Here is a 21,070-nt window from a genome sequence, read left to right on the forward strand (position 1 = left end):
ACGATCCGAAGATCCTAATGTACACGCCTTTCAAACAATTTCCGATGTGACACCAGCATTGGGCTATCCACATTTCACAGAATTGGGAATTGATCCATAAGGTTTATTTGGTGACGTATGCAAAACAAAGCGTAGTTGAAAAAATTTTCAGTACGCAAGTACACACCACCTAAGGATGAACAAAATCAATGTGTACAAGAAATGGAGGAATAGAGAGTGGTTGGAGGTAATCAAAGAAAAGACGAGATGCGTCGAAGTATCAGGAAACTTTCGCCCTAGAGAACTTGAAAGGAAGGAAGAGGAAGTGTAAAAAAATGCAGGGGTGTTGAGTCACTAGGTCGGGTAAAAAAATAGGCTCTGTTCGAAGGAAGGCACACTAAACAGTCGTTTTTATGGGTCGTTTAAATTTGACCCCCTGGGGAGAGGAGGAGGAAGATTGGGAGGAGCGAAATCGACGCCGAATGATCGGCACTGTTCTGAGAAGGATAATCACCAGCGCCGAGACATCCACATCTAGTGTTGAGAGACTGGAATAGTCAGGTGCACATACCGTCTTCATAACCTCGGAGAGTTCAACATCTACAGCCTTCAAATCCCCTCCTTCCATCTCTCCATCCGCTACAGAGTTGTTGTTCGAGTTGCCGTCTTTAATCAATGGATTTGAGCACACTACCTCGGCCTTGCACCAAATACGTTTAGCACGAGTCCAACTATAGGAGTTGTCGAACAAGAGATAGTAATTTCCATCGAGATCCACCTGGCGGTTGCCCAGCTCGGGCACCAGGTCGCAGTCCACGCGCAAAGACCGTGTAATCTGCCTCAGATCTAGCTTGCCTCCCGATCCCTGGCTCCCAAGAAGGTTGTTAAAGGAGAAAGAAGTCGTCATGCCACTACTTCCAACACTGTTTGGTCCACGTGCCCTTCCGAGTCGCCGCCGGCTTCCCTCATCCACGAGAGAGCCGGAATCGCTCTGTGGCTCCACCCATAGACTAAAGGCGATGTCATTTGACTCGGTATAGAACTCCCATGAGACTGTGTCTCCAGACTTAGCCTCGCCGACGTAGAAATACTCTTTGCTGCCGCGACCCACGGGCACAAGAAGAAAGGCGTCGTCAGCTACCTCCATGGAGGAAGCGGGCGAGGACTGCTGGATCTGGTAGTAGGACTCGGGGACGGTGCCGCCCCAGCAGATTCGCGAGGAGCACTTCGGATCACCATCGGGGTCGCACATCGTACCTCCGTAATGAGCCGGAAGATCCTCAGGGTTGAAGAGCTTCAGCAACTCGTCGAAGTAGTTGGAGCCGAGTATCTGCAATAGGGCCCATAGAAACAGATATTCATGATTATGAATAACTTCCTCGTCTTCAGACCACCAATGACACTGGCAATAATAAGCAGAAATGCAGTTACCCCTGATTTCCTGAATAATGTAGAAATGCAATTATCAATTCAGGTCGCTGATGATGAAGGAGATGTGAATGATGTCTGCTTCATTCCTGCTTTATTTCATATCGAAGGGAAAAAGCAAATTGTTCACGTTAAACTCAGCTTAGCTACTCCACCAACATTTTCAATTAAAATTGCAGGGAAAAAAGTGAAGTGGACATGAAATAAAAGGCAGAATATTTCACGCCTTTGAGAGAATGAAACCATGATCCAGCGATCTCAGAAACATTTTTGTAACCTATAAAAGGACAAAAATCAGAAAAACATAAACGCAACGACTTTGTGCATTACACCGTCGTAAGTGGAAAAGCCACCCATTGATATGTCAGATTAGCCTGACTGGGCCGATGAATACAGAAGGAATTATGGGCGGAGTCCAAAGTGGGATGACGCGCACCCGTGGTCTCATACCATGAGTCCCAATAATAGAATCTGCTCAAATAGTAACAGTTAATAAAGAAAAGGACATCATTTAATAAAGGTTGACATCTAAGTTTGCTTGGTAGTGAGATCGAGACCGCTAAATAATGAAACGAAGTGACTTTTGGCCTCCCCAAACGAAAAACCCGACGCTCCACGTGGGTCCAAACCACCTGACAGTCGGAAAGTTACAACACAAACCGAACAAGGGGCCTGCGGAGTGCCGAAGTGTACTACTCCAAATAATGACTAAATAAGCAACCCAGTAACTGGCTGCATAGGCTCAACTGGGATGCAATCACTGTGCATGGGAGAGATTAACAGCCAATTAGCAAACAACAAATCAGGAGAGACGTCTAGATGACCATTTACCACCATTTCCGCCAATTCGGGTAAGTGAGCGAAAACCTGCGATGAGTGCTTTAGCACTCGCTTAAGCATCCTGATCACTACACCTGTTTCGCTCTTTATTAGGCGGAAATAAATGCTAAGTTTAAGAACGTGCGACGAGTTTACCGGAGAAAGGTTTCAATTAACACCTAACATAAACCTTCGACTACTTACGGTGAGAAGGGTCCCTACAATCTTTGGAAAAGACACGAGGTACTGGAATTTGGGAGTCAACAAAAATGCCCAAAGTAAAAACCTCGGCACACTACAAATTGAATGAAACACCAATGCAGAGGATGCGAGGCCGAGGAGGATGGATCGAAGAAAGGGACAAATGTCATTGACCTACACCCGGCGCGAATATCATTAGACAGGGGCAATCTCCGCGTTTTCAAAAGCGGTTGCTACCAGTGAATATAAAAGAGTTAACTCAAACGACAATCGCACAGATGTAATGGCAGGGAATGAAATACCCTAGAGCCGTAATTTACGTGACTAAATGGCTTAGCTAGGCTAAATATGAATTTTATTCAATTTTCTTCCGCAACAATGCATCGGTGAGTTCAAATATTGCCTCAGAAGCACTTCAAACAATGCAATTCCCTATTCCACAGAACAAACTTAGGATGGAGCCAGTAGCGAGTGGTCCTATTGAGACTTCATCCACCATTACCCAAAGTCCAATTTTCGTTTTCGCATAATTAAATACCAACATTAACCAGCATAATAAGCAGTGCCTGACCCGGTGATCGGTTGACGCACAACAACGGATGGTTGACTACCTATTTACAAACACCTCACGATTCTCTGTAGTTTCAACTCACAGTCAATGTGAGCGGGATGAGCGTGTGATAAATTTGTCACCTACCTTCGAACTAATGCGTTTGCAACTATCATGACAGAAAAAATAGACGATCGTGGAAAAGTGATCACAGAGAGCGACCACATTCAGTCCTCTCAGACTATGAATGGGTAGTCAAAGAGAAGTGAAACTTACAATTAAAATGACTTAAAAGAAAACTACTAAACACGGTCGAATGGAAGAAAGGAACATCAGACCCAAGAGCTAACTTTAGGCCCATATAGACAGTAGGCAGGTTGCTCAAGTAATATTGGACTTTGTTAGTGAAATGCTAAACCCTATGACAAGGATAAGCCTGACAATGGGGTAATCTAAGGTGGTGGATGGGTTACTCGCAGGCATTGTTGATCAAACACAAGAAAACATTATCGGATAATAATAATCTCAAATTGACAGATGGTGACTCAGTGGAGTTGGGAATCTCCCCACTTCAAAAATGAAATAAAGTAGCAACATGTGGACCGAAAATTCTGAGCAGAGGCTGTATCGTGTTTGAGTCCGTGCCAAGCCAGACGTAGCTCAAGTTAATTAGAATAAATAATCGGCTACCTTCAATGTAAATGAAGAAATTCCCATCTCTCCAAGTTCTATTTGAGATAAATTTAGTTGCTCTTATCTCAAAACCATTGCGAGATTACGTGAACTAGATAATGGGATGACTGCACTTTCGGAACAAAGAAGCCAGTGTATGCACAGGATGATTGGATAAATGCCAGTACCGAAACAATATTCTAAGGATTCATAATGAAATTTGGGTAGCAAATAGATTTCGTTGCAAAAAATTCTTATGGGCTAGGGTAGTACCGAGGATGAGTACATGAAGGCAGCGGAGAGAGCATGTGAACACAATGTCAATAAAAGTATGACTGGATGGTAGGTATGAGGCCTTCGTCTAATTTGGTCCGGCCCAGAAGGGCCGAGTCCTAACAACCCTCACTGCACTGCAACGGGCTGATATCCTGATCGCACAGAGCTGTGCCATTCACACCAATTCTGGTTTCGGTTAGAAGTAATCTGGTTAAAAGGAAAGATTATACAAGTGGGCACATCAAAGTTGATCAAGACGATGATAAAATTGAGCTTTTCTCGCAGCATGTTAGCAAGGACAATATGATTAGCCAAATGACATTCCCCGAAAAATCACGCACGGAATAAAAGACAAAGAAAAAGAAAGGGAGGGAAACAAGGAACGAAAGGAAAAGAGAGGGACCAGAATCGGCATCTTGAAAGTAGCATTTGTAATGCCGGTCGGAGTAATAACATTTGAATTTGTGTGTGTGGCAACGGGCAATGAGGTTGCACTGCCATGAAAGAATTTGAAAAATTTCCACGATTTTGAGAGGAAAATGAGCCGGCCTTTGAATTCCAGATCTCCATCCAGATAAGGAACAGATTTTCAATGCTGCGCAACGACTCATCCTGGTACTTTAAGTCAAGTCAAAGAGAAAGCAAGAGCATCAGCTGCATGAAAATGATTAATTACTGGCATTGTAAAGAATCCAATCATAAATATGTCGTACTAAATGGGCGGGAAAAAACACTCAAAATTACAAGACGCAAATGATTTGAAAACCTTTCTTACTTTCATTAAAGCAGGAGACCTACGTGGCAAAATTACCATAATTTACGATTGCGTAACGCTCTGAAGAACGTCAGTTTATCCTAATTCCGAAGGAGAGATAGGAGGGACCAGCGATGACGAGGGTAGACAGAAGTCCAGATCAATGCATAAGTCCGAAAGGGTGCACATGCACATGACTTAAAACCATTGCTAGAAAGCACGCGAAAAAGCAGACACTTAACCAGCTGCAACTAGATCGGGGGTCCCGCCAAGGGTTGCAGACTAGCCACCCTCAACAAAATCACGTGCTAAACGAATGACTAAAAACATGTGGGAGTGAGCGTAACCAAGGGGCTAGGTATTGTGGGCTTAAAAGGCGTAAACGCAATGCCATTGAAAGAGAGGAAGTCCTACTAGAAAGGTTGTTGGCTACCTGTGGTACGAGACTTCTCAAGTCAAATACGGGTCAATTTAATAATAATTGTACCCCAGGAATATGAACGGGAGTAAATCAAAAACAGGGACCTCCGTTTAGCACCCGTTTCACGAGTGAAACCGAGAAAATCTGTCTTGAAATTGAATACCTAAGCTGCTTTTCGATACTCAAAACAAAGTCGCAATCACGTACACTGTTGAATTGAAACAAGACTGAGAGCACTACAGCAATTCCATGTAGGCTGTTTTAATAAAGCTTTTAATCCCACAAATGCAGAGTTATTTGAACTCACTCGAATGTGAGGAAAAGTAACCAGGGGAACTCAATTTAAACTGATCTTCGATCATGAATGCAGTTGCAGTACCACTTTTGCGGAACTAAAATCCACAGCATAAAAAGAACGAAGACGACTGACTCATTTCAGCGATCCCGGGTCCTATTTGATTACTTCCATGCCCTTCATTTCGGAACTGATTATCTGTGCATTGCCAAACTAGTTCCCATTGATGATGACATAAGTTTAGGGTCTTTCAATGCAAAGACCCGATATCAGTACCGAGTAATTTAGCACCAAATTTCTACATCTACATCTACGTTCTGTAGGCGCCGTTAACCCAGTGGCGGGTGGGGATGGACGAAGTAAAATGATAGCCCATCATCTACAATATGGCATCGCATGAAATAAACAGCATGAAATGAATGTGTATTCAATTCATAAAATTGCAAACGGCACGGAGCCCTTTAGTCATCGTTACATCTTCAATATTGAATTTACACACCAACGTAAAAATAGTCAAACTGACCAGAAAGCTACCATTTAGTGGATGATTGAAGTGAAAAAGAATGTTTCGAAGAAAATACGGTGGATGAAAACTTCACGCAAAACATACAGGAAAAGAGGCACCAGTTTTTGAAATGAGTGAATAGAAGTGAAAATCTTACCAGATTCATGACATTTCGAACATTAAAGTGGAGCCAATCACACTACGAAATCTGAAAACCACTATCGACACGTGGCAGCGTAAATGTTTACTTGAGCACAATGTACTACACCGGCACGTCCGCATGACAGCACATGTGGGTCCGGACTTGGCTACCGTCAGTAGCGGTACAATTCCACGTTCGAGTAAAAGTTAGGCAGAATTCCGAGCCCCTTCAAAGTGATAAAATAGAACTGCCTGGTAGCCTAATAATGTATTCTCAGCCATATTTCAAGCTGAGCTCTTAAAGAGATCCCATTTATCTATCCATTTCGTGAATTTGTCAGACGATAAGAACGGCCATTACTACAACCTCCCTGAAAGCTACAGGTAATGTGCAAAATAATGCGCAATAGCCAATTTCCTGCACATAAAAACAGCTCCTTCATGAAAGTATTTACTACCACACAAAGTGAGATTAACAAAACACTAGTGCCTAGACAGACGAATATAAACATAAGGTGGATTACTGCAAAGCCCAACTTTGGCGCGAATTGCTATAAATATCGCAAATCATAATTAAAATCTTTTAAAATCATAGGTGACAGCTGGCCCAATGAAACTCTTGTATGATGGAGGGTCAAATTCAAATTACTACTGTCAACCAGAGGCTTTCAACATGGATATGATTCCCGCGGACGTGGCGAAGCGCACGTGGCGAAAATAAAAATTAAGATAATGATTTACAGCCTAAGATTTTGAAATAACCTCAATGATGATTTACTTGTAAACAACTCAGGTTACACTCGATAACAAATAAACCTCAAATAATGTCAGATATAAGTGCTCAAATAACAGTCTACCGAAAGCGGTGTGAGAAGGATCGACAAATATGAAGTCAGAAACAAAGGGGGGTCCATTTATGTGCGCATATCGTGTGTGCTTGTCTGTTTTGTTATTCCAAAGGGTAAAGGACAATTACTTAAGTAGAAAGTGACAGCAATACAAATATCAGGCATATAGTGAAAGAAATAGCTTTTTCATTTATGAATGATCACTGGGATCGGCATCAGGTTTTCCAAATCATTCAATACAAAGATCCAATCTTCAAAAAGTCTATAAAAGGCAAAAAAAAAAGAGTGGGGTTCGATTATCCCATGAGCACTAAATTAATGCATACTTATCACAGCAAGATAGGGAATATGGATAACAAAAATTACTGGGTTCGTTAGTAGCACAAGATTTTCTGCCTAGACGGATGACCTCCCACAAGATTCTCAAGAGTTTTGAATAACGGAGAGTTGTTACAGCAGTGAGTAGAAAAGCACTAGAATCTCCTGTTACTACACGTTTGTCGAATATGCGCACTGATACCGGTAGGTACGGCGTCCTAGTCGGGCGTTTTGCACATAACGGTACAAAAGGCATAAAAAGGTCAAATCAATGGAAACTCACATGAATTTTGTCTTGCGTCTCTTTGCTGAGAATTGGTTTGAGGAGGGAGAAGATCATAGAGAAAAAGGAGGGGGCGTTGAGCACAAAGCAAACAGCCATGAGTTCGGGGAAGTTGACCTCGAAGATAGAGGTCATTTCAAGGACAAAATTGAGCCAAGGCCGCCATAACTGACGCCGATTCATGTGCTGCAAGTCAAAGATGATGACTAGCTGATCGATAGGACGTCCCATCTTCTGCGACTGTGCGGGCAGTATCTCTTCCACAATCTTTTCCATCACGTAGTAGCGAGAGAGCGCTAGCTGAGTGCGCGACGCCGAGCGCATCAGCCCAAACACATCCGCCGTGCCCGCCGGACAGATGAAGGTGGGCCTACCAAACTTGTCCTGTCCACAGATACCGCCAGGGAAGTATTTCTCAACTACCTCAGGCATCTTGAACGTGGCAAGGAGCTCATCCAACTGGTGATGGTAGAAACAGGAAGGGTAGAGAACCTCCAAAATTCTCCCACTAGTCAAATTAACATTTGTCAGCGTAAAAACACTCACTAGTTGCTAAAATTACATAAGCTAAAGCATTCTAAAGATAAGAATAGTAAAGAGTAAACGCCAAATTCTGGTAAAGACCCTACTCATCAATAAGTAGAAAAGATAACTCTGCCTCGTAGGATACGAAAGCCAATAACGCTGGTCGAATAAATTAAGACCCTGTTTCCGAATACCGTTTCCCAAAAGCATACTTAACCCGGCCACTGAAGCATAGTGAAGATGTAAATTCAGTTCACATTAATAGGCAACAATGCAGCTGATATGGTTAGAAACACATGCGTAACGCAGTTTCACCAAGGGAACAACAGCACATAAGCGCATTTGAGTTTCCTGCCCATAACAAGGAGCTCAGATCGTATATCTGTTCTGAAAAAACTTCTGTTCAAACATATGCAAGAGGTTGCATGATATATTCTAGCTGATCAGGCACTAAGCCAAAAGTGGTGCATATAATGCCTTGAGCATTAGAGAGGCAAAACTGTATCCAAAACAGAGTATTCCTTCCATAAAATAAATAACTAAGATAAAAACATCCCGGCAAAGTGGATGTCCTAAGACCAAGTCCAGAGTAAAAGTAAAAATATGATAGCCAGGAGGTGGAAGATTTGAGTAGATCTAGGAAATGATGGCATTACAGAGTTACAGAGACCGGAGCGCCATTACGTCTGTGTATAAAAGGTCCAACGGAATATTCTGAGAGAGAACATAGCAAATAAACCTTGTCGCAAACCGATATAGGGAAAATTAAAGTAGATTAAACACTAGTCTGGCCGTCCATACATAAGTTAAATACTTTCTATGCAGAATTTCGTAAAATGAACATCTTACCCAGCTTCTAACCATACAGGAAACCACATGCAGAAAATTAAAGCGGAAAATCTAATAACAACCAATCAAAGAGTAGCCATGGTAAGAAATAAGGCTAATTAAAGGCATTTCATCGCTAATGGCAAAAACAACGGATAAAAATGGTCAATGCAGACCACGACAGTGGGGCTCCATGGTCCAAGTAGTAAACAACTTCCTTAAATACACAAATGGTTCGGCCAGTGAGATAATCTCGTGCAAACCAACCTTGACTTCATTCCTCCATTGTAAATGCATTCTAAACATCTTTTCAGCCTTCTCAACATCCCAACTTCTTGCCTTCAGCCACCGCGCAACATACTGATCCTTTTCTAGCTTCGAATATTGCAAGTCAGATGTCTTCTGTCTAAACAGACGAAACAAACTAGAGTCGACACCAGATAAGGATTCTTCAAGACTCATCCCATCCATAGTATCAAGTTATCATTAATTCAAACACCGCACACCAAAACAGGTCACGACCAGCATTGTCACTGGTGGATTTGTGGGTCATAGAATACAAGGCAACGCCCTTACTATAACGAATCCATGTGGAGAGATTAAACAAAATTTCCCTCGGGATTACGAGACTAATAAACGCAGTCTACGAACTGAAGATGTGCCACCTTCATAGTACGGTTTAAAAATGTGTTAAGGGATGCCACATCAAATAACACAGCTGTACGTGTGCTCAAATTTAACGATTGTTTCAACAGTATTGTCTGCACAATTTTCTTACTTCCATAGCTACTAATGATACCATCACTAAATAAAATGTCACTAGTTGGTTCTCATCAGAATGTGTGAAAATGGGACAAAACTACCGGAAGAGGCAAAAGCGATCCTGCACCCAGGGCACCACTTGGAATCGTCACTTGTCAATGTAGGCACTTGTTGCACACTTGTAATGTTTTAATTGCTTGCTTAACTTTTGGCTTCAATAACGGGTCACTTATGGCCTCGTCACTGTACCTCCGCCTTGCGTCTTGGCCTCTGGGCTAAATCAGCGGTCCCCAAACCCGCCTGTCAATCGACAACATATATTTCACCCTTGTATTGCATCTTCCTTCGTCTTCAGAGAGGTGCTGAGACGCTACATGCTTGACATAAATACTACTGCCCTCCTGATTAGCACCCGTCGGACTTAAAATTAGTATGATCACTGAGCACAACCGAACAAGTTCCCCCAGGATTGGAAGGTCAGATAAGGCTCCTTCGTTCACCTAACTTCTGATTTTGATAAGTCACTTAGATGCTCGCCATTAACTTCCTACGTGAATCGACCTCCGAGGCGTCCCAGTAGCCCTGAGCCCTACTGTATGTGGGAATTTCATATTCTGTCCGAACATTACTTCTTCTCCATTCCAAAGGGAGTCTCGGAACGCTATACTGAGGCATTCCAAGAGAACTAAGAGGCGGCGACCAACAACAAATGCGATTTGCTATACCATCGACAATAACGACACATGCCTATGTGAATAAGAGCTACCCCAAGATAGAAGGGGAAACGGAATCTTTTGGCTAGTATATTATCGGCAGCGATCAGCTAAAATTAACGCGTAAGCAACGTAAGGAAACTACTCTTCTAAATCGGAAGGAGCCAGCGAACATGAGCGCCGAGGGTTTACAGATAGCAATACTTCGCCTTGAACTCCTTGCAGATTTTCCATTAGATAGGATGTTGTGATGTCTGCAGAAGAGGGAGAATCTGAATCTGAAGACTCTGTAAGTAGCTCAAAATCATAGTCCTTTAAGTTCTCGTGCAGCCTCAGATTAGGAGGTTCCCTCAAGAAAGCATGTTTAGGTAAGCGGCTTGCAAGACGTACATTCCGCTTAACCCACATTAACGTTAGGTATTTCTGCTAAAAATACCAAAGCAAGGGTTCCTATTAAAAATTGGATATAGAATGTAGCTTAAGATAAGGCATTTGGCCCACATTTGATGCCAAAATAGAAAAAATTTGAGTAAAAGCACAACAAATGACATAGATAGTAATCCCAATTAAAAGAAGCAAATCTAAGAAAGGAAATGCTATTAGATAATTAAGGTTGTTAAAGCGACAAGATGCATGAAAAGTGCAAAAACTTTTCTTCTAGCGTAGTACTGCGCTAAAAAGCAACCCGTAAGCGGGGAAATAACTTCCACTTACAAATCAGACCAATAATTTTTTTAATGTCTGCAATCAGCATAACCAAATGTAAATGCCCTAAAAGTAAGTGTGCGACGCACTTCAAGTGCCAAAACTCGCCAAAATACTAGGGCCCTCTACTACTCAGCAAGACCAACCCACTCGGCCACCGTTCAAAATGGTGGTGGTTTGCAGCTATCATCGAGTCAGTGTTATAAACAAAGTAGCAATACTAAATTAGTTATATTAAAAAAACACTTGTTGAAGTTACAAAGTAGGATCTCTGTAGTAGAGTACTTTATTAGGTCATTGTTTCGAATATATTACGGTAATCGTAGAGTTTACAAGTCCGATTATGCCCTTTGACTTCATTTACTTCAGTAATAGGTATCATAACCAAATACCAATTGATTCAAAAATGCAAGCACAAGTTGCAGTGTAACGACCTACTTAACTTTTTGTTTCCCCATACACTAGAGTTTAAGTTTAGAAACCATGTACCCTAAATCCTCTTGAGAAAACTTTCATTGTGAACATTGGCTTAACGTAGGTGGTGCGCCAAGGTCTCCACTGACCTTCCTATTGTGAGCACGCAAGATATTGAACCCTCATGGAAGCCAAAGTGAGTCGTACTGGTACGGCAAAGGACTTATTGTTAGAGTGCTGAAGGGTTAGAAGACCACAGACGTAGCCTGAGGAACACGCCACTGACTGAGAATAAAAGCGACCAAAAAGCCTATTCAGTTGAGCTTAATACAACTCACGCCTTAGTGTCCTGCATGAGCACTTTCTCCGGCTATTACAGTGATCACTCTTCCCTAACGGCTGCAATGAAATAGGGTTTTGAAGACCACCGATGCTGTAAGGATAACAGTCTTTAAAATATCCGTATAGACATCAAAACAGTCGGCTCCATGGTCGTTGATGCATCACATAACCTACGTTTTTTTACAGATTGGCTCCATCTGCGACTCACTCGACGCCGCATTGCTAGTGTATTTGGAATACCATTTGCTACTCACAGAAGCGCCCACCTAAAGGAAGTTATCTAATGAAATGGGGCATCCGAGATAGCCCTGGAAGGCTAAACTTTAATGTCTATTTAATTTGACATATTTTTTTCATTTACATCCTAACCTTCAGTCTAACTTCATTCCATTCTTCTAGTAAATAAGTATTGATAGCGGTTGCCCACGCAAATAATACCCCTACACATTTATTCTCATAAACTTTCACATGGAGCTTTGCAAATTGGTTAAGCCTGGAGTTAGCCGCTATCAGTAATCATTTGATAGACTCAGGACTAACAATAGCTGACAAAAGGGAGGGGGTCATATTCAATCAAACTATTTGCTTTATATGCCCTCTCTAATGTCAACCAGCCACAAAAATAGGGATAGATATTCCTCTACCTTCCTTACTTCCGCATTCTTTATCACAAAATCACTTACAGGAGTAAAATCCAGTAGGACACAGAAAGCTCAGCTAGTGAAATTAGTGTAGCGTTCCGAGACTCCCTAAAGACGAATGAAGATAAAATACTTGGGCAGAATATATATTCAGCACGGAGAAGGTATTTAGACAATGACATGGCCCGAAAAGTCAACACACCCAGCGAGGTACAAGAGGGCTAATTCAAAGTACGAAAGTGGTGCCTCACCAATACCGAGGGATAAACCATTATCGCATTATATTAGAGAGGTCGGTGCAGTTAAGCGTAAAGTTAAACACATTTCGCATCAAATTCCATCCAGTAAAATATTATTGTAATACTTATACTGTTCTAATGCACCTTTCAGAGAAAAGGGCAAGGGTACAATTCGAATCTGGTGACAGTCAGCGTCTCCCAAGCCTGAGAGTAATTGCGGTTCCTCTTCTTCCCAAACTATGTACTTGTTTTCCCGATCCGCTTCCCTCTAATAAATATGTCGAAATTAAATTAACTTGGTTGTTTTAAGAGCACTAAGAAGAGGGGAGAGGAGTCCTGCTTGTCTCGCCCTACATTATAAAGTAAAAAATCATCTAGTCGTCCGGACCCATTAATTACATAAAATTCGGTTTTATAAGAACGATCATGGCTGCGATTCAATTTTTATGAGGTCAACTAGGAAGGAACATTTATAACTTAACGTTTCTTGGAGCACAGACTTATCAGTATTGATTTACTTAATGTTGCATGTATATTTGCACAAACATGAAGTAGAAAATAAATGATTAAATAGACAATGCTAAAGGCATCTGCGCATCTAAAATACACAACTTTAGCATTTTCGCCTTAAAAATGCGCCTAAATTTTTATGCAATCATATTTACTGAGGACATATAAAGTATCTCCTTTTTTTAATTTTACTAAAACTGCGTTACTAAAAAAGTTTTCGTCTGTCTTGCACTTAATTTTCAAAGATGATCTAGAGGCTAATTTTTACATTTTGCACTTGCTCTTTTTGTTTTCTTGGATTTATGTTGCATCAACTTACAGAGACCCTAGATATTACGTGCTGATTCCAAAATTGCAGCGTATGATCTAGTGTGCATCTTTTGTGCGACGCATGTGCCTTGTAACTGAATGAAGTTGTTTTTTTATTATTAGTGTTTTTGAAATGATACGTAAAGTTCATTTTTGTCTGGATTTTGCGCCGCTTATCAGTTGCAAGATCAGTTGCGCATAACTTTTGATGCTTTGGTATATTCCGATTCCACCAAAAAACATGACATCACCTTTTATGGTTTAACGTTATCTTGATTCTTCTTGTATTGTACAAAGAGTGGTATCTGGTATTTACACCTCTTTGCTTTAACGTAACTGCAGGACTCGGCCATCAACTGTAAGATTGGCTATGTTGTTTTTAGAGGATGAAATTAAATATCATGGACTTTTTGCTATTTGTATAAATAGTTATGGAAAAGATTATTCGCCATTTCAATACCAGTCCATCCAATGTTAATTCTATGGCTAAGAGAAGGACAAATGAGTTTTTCACCGCGATGTCTGGATGCTTCGGCGTTCGCTTGGACGAACTTTGTGCTAGGGATGGCCAAGGCGTGCCTCTTATTATGATTCAACTCTGCGCTTTCTTACGCGCTGTTGGTGGTCTCTACACTGAAGGTGTGTTTAGAGTTAATGGTAACTCCCGCGTGATTGAAAATCTTCGAAATGCTGCTGACTCATTCATGTCAACGGGAGATGGTGACCTGTTTCTGGCTCACCTCGAACGTCATGGTGACATCCATTCTGTTGCTAGTCTTATCAAGCTTTTTCTCCGAGAACTCCCGATTGGACTTGTTCCCCCGTCTCATACTAAGGAACTGCTTGGGGTAATGTTTTTTCTTTAAAATATAGACGCTTCAATTATTTTTTGAGGCCAGTATTTTTAATGAAATTTGGCTTTCTTTACAAGATGTGCTCTTGGCATATTATACTTTCAGTTCTTTTACAGCCTTGTCCGCTTATAAAATACTTGTTTTTGTGTACAATTCTGAGACTTAAACAGGTTACTACTAACAGTGGATTTCTCCTGGTGATTTAACGGTGAAATAAGAGAAATCTCTACCCAAGCTCTCTTTAGGTGTATATTTTTTTTAAATTTCTCTAACACATGTAGGGCTAATCCACTAGTGGTGTATTTAGGCGATGCAACAGAAAAAATTCTCATCGCCTACTTTTATACCTCTATTAGTTAATTCCATATCATTTATCTCAGTCCATCGTAAATAGGGCCAATTTCGTTTCACTTATTTATCTGCTATTTATATGTTCGAAACACTTTGCATTTTTTTTACAAAAGAACTATAATATTCACGCTGAGGATTCGCTTGTGGTAATTGAACGCGTCATTCGGTCTCTCCCTCCCCCAAATTTCCGCCTTCTTGAGTATCTGTGCTACTTCCTTCGTCAGATGATGCAATACCAAAATCAAAACAAGATGAACAGTACATCCATTGGCATTGTATTTGGCCCTAACGTCTTTCGTATTCCTCGGGAATCCGAGGTAGGTTGATGCTATCGTCAATAATACTACTTTTTCCGGAATTGTGGAATTAATTACCGTTGCCTTTTTATGTGAGAACTTGACATTAACTACTTCTTTGACTACTCGAAAAAATCAGGCGAATCAAAATATTATTGGAGTATCCTTAGTTCTGCATTTTCCATCTTTTCATAACCCCAATAGTTCCTTTTTTCAGGTTGTCAAACGCAGAACCCAAATGGTTCGTTTAGTCGTTTAAAAATGTCGGATGTCAGTCACAAACTGACATTTATGCAGTCCGAGCGAAATGTCATGAAGTTCAAAGTCCCGATTTTTCATCGCATAACCTTTTATCATTGCTTACGCCTCCTTTTCCCATGAACGAGGTGATTGTGCACCTTTGAGGACATTTAAGTTCATTTCTCACAGATCTCAAATTTTCGTGCTCTAAAGATTCGAAGCCATCTTTTTCTAACCTAGTTACTTTGCATTCTTACTTGACATTGGTGCATAGCTGCGTCTGGATGATTGATTATTTTTCTTAAGTATGTGCACTGAAACCCAGGGCCTCAAGCAACTTTCTGGTGTTATTTTATTAAATTAAAGACCGAATATGGAATCCTATCATTAATATGTACTTCTTCACACCTGATTGAAATGCTGAGGTGGTATTTTCGTTAGATACACAACCTTACCCTGCATTTTTCCCATGGCAAACCACTAAACATTTGCATTTTATTGCAAGTTTAAATGCTTCTTTCTGCATTCTACGCCCCATCATGCACTTCATTTCGTTGTGATAAAGCACTGTCTTTTACCCAGTGCATTAGCCTAAGTCAACATGAATTTTATCAGGATTTAGTACACTTTGTACCATTCATTGGTGGCCTTGACACAGATTTCTGTTGTCCTGACTTGTGATCTGAAGATCGGTAGGTGTAAAATAAGTTTGTGATATTTCGGAACGCTTCTAATTAGTGCGAATCATTGCCTACGTAGTGCATTTAAATCATGGGCTTCCTTCCTAATCAAATAAAACGGTATTTGGCCCTGAGAATGGCATTAAAACGCTTTTTTACATCAACACCTCGAAGAGAAGAGTTGTAGTGTCGATCTGATTTTGTTATCCTCTTGTACTTCCCTTATGCTAGGGACTGACAAGTCAAAATGTAGTAAACCACATAATGAGCGAGCTGGTTGAGCGATCGGATGTTCTGTTCGCAAGAAAGTCTCCACTAGAAGTTCCCTCGGGTCCGCTGGCGCGCAAGAATCACAGCGGCGTGGGGCTGAATCCTAATGGGCTCGTGGATTACGAAGCGGTGGCGGCAAGAGTCCCGATGGAGGGCCACCGGCAGCCCTCCGCAAACTATCGCCCTCGAGCGCATCGCAGTCACGCCGACCGTTCTCCCTTTCTTGACACTGAGCCTGTCAGGGATGCCGCCTCTGAAGTGTAAGTGCCTGCACAGTTGATTTATTGTTGCTATTACTCTCTAATGCCGTAGAACTGGAACAGATAGCAATTACATTCACCCCTTAGGTGGCGCTTTCCCACGTTTGCATTTTGAGAATCTGTGATATCTCGTAAATTTCCGTGAATTTCAGTAGTGCTTGAAGCACAAGTTTTTGCTTCGTGTTGTGGTGATGCGCTTTATATTGCCGAATTTTGACTTTTGAATGGATATTCATGCAAACAAATTATATCACCCGTGTGTCGTGATTATTATCTCATGTATATGGTGGTTGTTATCGTCGTTCTAAGTGTAATCAGTTTTTAGAATGAACTGCCTTATCTAATGCTCGTTGTGAGTTATCAGTCTGAACTAATTTTCTGTTTCTTCATCTTTTATATGATCTTTTGCGCTTCTCCACCTTTTCTATTATCTTGCCGTTTTATACTAATGGTTGTTCATTTTCAAAAATATTGATAGGATTTTCTAATTCGAATGCAATTTTTTTTCTTGTAAAAGTCCTAATTAGCCCAAATTCATTTTAGCCTTAATTAAGAATTCGGTTCTTAGGGTCGAGTTTTCATGATCAGTTGTATTTTTCTATATTTAATAGTCAGTCTCGTTTACAGTACAGTTTTCTGCTACAAAACACGGTAATTAGATTTGTGCTATCGTAGGGGTAAATTGGAAACCCGTGTTTCGGAATATCAAGCAAATTGGGACACTTCTGTTAATGGGGACGTATCCAGCTAACATAATATGCACTCTACTTGGATGTTTGTTCAAGCTTCATCAAGCATGAACATCGGCAACTTTTGAAAAACGGCCTTTAGCTTTTCCACACTCTTGTCGAAGATGCGTCTAGCCTTGCGAGAATCCCTCTCTCTCACTTCCTTTGCCCTGGCTGGGTTGTTCTAATCTCACCTAGTTTTTCATACCACATGTGTTATACTTCATATTTTATATTTATATCTTAAAAACATTGCTTGTTGAGGTCTGCTTCTGGGATGTTGAACTCTGCGATTCATTCATTGTGCTCTTTGGCCCATTTACGGTCAGGGGCTATTAAACACCGTCATTGCTGAATAGGTACTGCTTTGGATTTTGTTGGTGTAGGCGACATTTCATTTCGCAACTAGTTTTCTACCCAAATCTGATAGTCATGGCCGATTCAGTAACTGGCATCCTCATCACTTTAAGATGATATTTCGATTTAGTTAGAACTCATTGTGGTTCACAAATCCAATGTCTGTATTCAGAAATAGAATATGCTTATTTGTTTTTGCCTTTTAATGACTTTATTAAACCTATTATTGTGGAACTGGACTTGACATTGTTAGGAAAGTAGCAGAGCAATGCGTGTGCACGGAAAGGATTGTGCTAGTAGGTCTTTTTATGGCAGTCCTAGATTAACCACTAAATTGCGTTTTTTGTGATTGCCTCGTTGAATGTGCGGGATGATTTCTCGATTTGTGGGTCCCGATTATACGATTCATTAGTTTGCATCACAATCCACACTGTCCCTCGGGAGGATGACGAGGGCGCAAGTACCGTTGTGGTAGTGGCGATTTATCGCAGCAGTTGCATGCACGGGCCTTTTCGCAGTGGCTGGGTGCGCGCACCCGAGCTGACTAATCCCTTGTTTGCGCCCAGTCGAACCACACATTCTTCTCTTCTTTTCCAACCTCGACACAATAATCCCCACTTCGCATGAAAAGGTTAAAATCCGTTGTTAGACTCGGCTGGAAACAGTGATTCACTGCTGTCTGTGTGCATCAAAGACGAGCCGTTGTATTGAATTTCTCCTGGTTTTACTATCTAGCCGATCACTACAGTTCGCTCAGGAAGGCACTGTTCCACTAACTCAAAATGCTTCTGGGCACCCGAATTACCGCATCGCTTTCACCGTGTACGCGTTTATGTGATGCTTATCAATGAAAATAATTTGTGAATTTGCGCGATTCTTATACATTGCCTCTATGGCTATATCTTTTCGAGGTCAATAGTCTTCTGCGCTTAGTACTAATAAGCTTTCAAAGGACCGCTTTTCAAATGCCCTACCGTAAGTTGTTATTTCTGGGCCTTCCCTGCTCGCTTAGGATGAACTCGTGGTTTTTTCTTTCACGTGCTCATTTAATCAAAATTGGACTTCCAGTGCTAGTATTAGTTTGAGCAATCATTTAATAAAGTGCTCCATGGTTCACAAAAGTTTTATTCGTCCTTACCTAGACTTCAGGAAAGGTAAGTCGTTTAAATGAGTCAAACTACTATTTTTAAAATCGAATTTCGATTGACTAATTGGGTGTCTTTTAATTGTTATATTCCATATTAGGACCTTTGAAAGTGTAAGTTGCTTTTACGACTGATTGCAATGAGCTAGAAAACAATTGTGCGATTCTCAGTATCTGTATCATAGAAAGTGAATACTTCGGAGGGTTAAATCAAATAACTTTTCTACTCACAGTGACCAGCATGGAAATTGCATCGGTGTACCCGTCAAAGACGGAAGAAATCGGGTTTGCTTGATAAATGATACTGGACGCAATGGTTCTTGCTATGATCTTTTGTTGGCGCTAATGATACTGCTCCACGGATCTGCATCTTGTAATAACTTTTTTGTCTTCTCGCAAGTAAGAGCATCCGTAGAATTCACACATTTTATTCATTACATTTGGTGCTCTTGCTTGTTATTGAGAATTTGATTGATCTAAAGGTTCATACTTTTGTATCGCTTAAGTTGGGTTGAATTAAGGCAGGTAAAAAACCACCTCTATTATGTCTATTATCATAAAATGGTTGTCGGGGTGTTGTTCTCCATCGACCATGAGTAACCCACCATGTGTTAAATTTACGATTTTCCCGGTTCTGTTCCCAATGGGAACGTAGTTTGCACAAAATAGCCTCTAGCTGAAATGCTTCATTTAGTCTGTTATTATTTGTAAATTCAACTTTTGTCGTCTACAAAAAAAATAGTAGTTTGGCAAAAGTATCGCGATAGTTCAACTTTGAGTACATTCTTCAAAACTTTTTCTACCACTTCTGCAGCAGTACACTTCAGGCAGAATCTTCTTTACTCCCTCCGATACTTCTATAGCACCCCCACGAAACTGCCTTTTATTCTATCACTTCAGCCAAAAGACGGTATTAACCATCGATAAAGATTTTCCGTTTAGTTTGGGTACGCCCATGATGGTGCAACTATGACTGACTTGTGTTTGGATCTTTCACATTTTATGGGATTTTCTATGCATTTCATGGGTTGGCCTACAATATTATTCGCTTCACCATTGAGCCGTGAATTCAACCCAATTCATTCAAATCAATTTGAATTTTAAACCTACTTCGATTGACGTAATCCGATAAAGATGGAGGTAAGGTTTACCCTTGAGTGGTATCGTAAAACTACCCGTGTTACTTTCCGTCTGAATACCAGATAAATTTTGTGGCAATTGTGACGCCAAAAATGCCTTGACGGCGCAGAAGAAGTCTCGTACAGAATAACGTTGTTTTGAAATGGATTTTTAAGTGGGACTTCTCTACTCCTCCCTTAGGGAGCTGTGGCGGCACGGGCGAGAGCATCAAATGATAACGAGCCCATCGGATACGGAGAGCCAGTCGATGATGTTGAATCTAGCCACCGACGTGGCCGAGCAGCTCTCTGCCACCCTGCAGGCCTGTCTGCGCAACTGTGTGCGCCAACACGCCTTACTGTTGAGCCATCGCCGCAGCCATCACCTGCCTATCCACTCCTCTGCCACAGCCGGTCCTCAGCGGCTCGGCGATCTCGCTGTCGGACCCACTGTCTCCCCCCTCTGCGCCGTACGTCCATCCCAAACATCATCCATCAGACCGTTTTAAAGTCGTTTAAATATTATACGTGCTTTTTAATAGCTTACTCTACCCTAGTTCAAATTAGTTTTTATAAAATCAACTATTTGATTTTGGTCGTTTTTCAGTTTTCGTACATGCAGCCTGGCTATCCGAAAACACTGGTTGCTGTTGACGTGTGGACTTGCGGTGTACGTTAAGGCCCTGACTTATTTTAAATTCTATGAGGCTTTTTTGATCAAATTAGCTAAACAATTTTGATCATAACACTGTTTAAAAAACGTCGGCAAGTTGTCTCGAGTTCTCAAATCCATCAAAGTACTTGGCACATTTGCTTCTTAAATATCGCAGTAACTTCTACGAAAATTATTCATCGTTCCATCAGAAAACCCCGATCCATAAAATCATCGTGTATTTATAAAGAGGGATCTCTTAGGTTGATAGGAGCGACCTACAAAACTTGCGTAGGTAATTTATTTCCCTGGAGTTGTTGGCGATTGCGTCATTTTTGATGGGATGAATCTTCTGACGGGAATTATCTGTACGCGTATTCACCATAACACACTCTTTAGGCAGTCAGTAAAGTCGTTTGTGATCTTCTCCTTCAACAAAGTAATTCCTTCATGTTCATGGCGTCAACACGGAATTACAGTGTTGAAGTTATTTTCTGTTCATTATAGTTTATACCGTTGCTGTTTGGACTGTGGTTTTTGCTGTTAATCTTCTCCAAAGTTCTGACATGTTCTATCTACTAGAATCTCAAAGTTGCATATGAAAAGTTACAATTTCTGTTCTTAGCTAATGTGGGTGAAATA

General features: G+C 41.1%; 3 protein-coding genes across 3 annotated transcripts in view; 1 reads left to right on the top strand and 2 right to left on the bottom strand. All coding sequences in view use genetic code 11, as the record gives it.

The window, feature by feature from the left end:
• Positions 1–376: 376 nt before the first annotated feature.
• EGR_07922 (SEC14-like protein) lies at positions 377–9,314 on the bottom strand (the record flags this gene model as incomplete). The annotated part of the gene is made up of 3 exons (XM_024497171.1): positions 377–1,309; positions 7,491–8,042; positions 9,111–9,314. The coding sequence occupies 3 exons, from the start codon at positions 9,312–9,314 to the stop codon at positions 377–379; spliced, it is 1,689 nt and encodes a 562-aa protein (XP_024348441.1).
• A 1,145-nt stretch (positions 9,315–10,459) lies between these two features.
• EGR_07923 (hypothetical protein) lies at positions 10,460–11,999 on the bottom strand (the record flags this gene model as incomplete). Its single annotated transcript, XM_024497172.1, has 3 exons — positions 10,460–10,741; positions 11,113–11,148; positions 11,988–11,999. 3 exons carry the CDS (start codon positions 11,997–11,999, stop codon positions 10,460–10,462), a joined length of 330 nt encoding a protein of 109 aa, XP_024348442.1.
• A 1,961-nt stretch (positions 12,000–13,960) lies between these two features.
• EGR_07924 (hypothetical protein) overlaps positions 13,961–21,070 on the top strand; it is a gene marked incomplete at both ends in the record, with an annotated part of 22,016 nt that continues 14,906 nt past the window's right edge. Inside the window, 4 exons of the mRNA XM_024497173.1 lie at positions 13,961–14,326; positions 14,797–15,000; positions 16,131–16,429; positions 19,979–20,246. Of these exons, the coding sequence (XP_024348443.1) occupies positions 13,961–14,326; positions 14,797–15,000; positions 16,131–16,429; positions 19,979–20,246 (1,137 nt within the window). The remainder of the gene's footprint in view (positions 14,327–14,796; positions 15,001–16,130; positions 16,430–19,978; positions 20,247–21,070) is intronic.

This window comes from Echinococcus granulosus (genome assembly GCF_000524195.1).
Source record: "Echinococcus granulosus chromosome Unknown EG_S00090, whole genome shotgun sequence".
NCBI lineage: Eukaryota > Metazoa > Platyhelminthes > Cestoda > Cyclophyllidea > Taeniidae > Echinococcus > Echinococcus granulosus.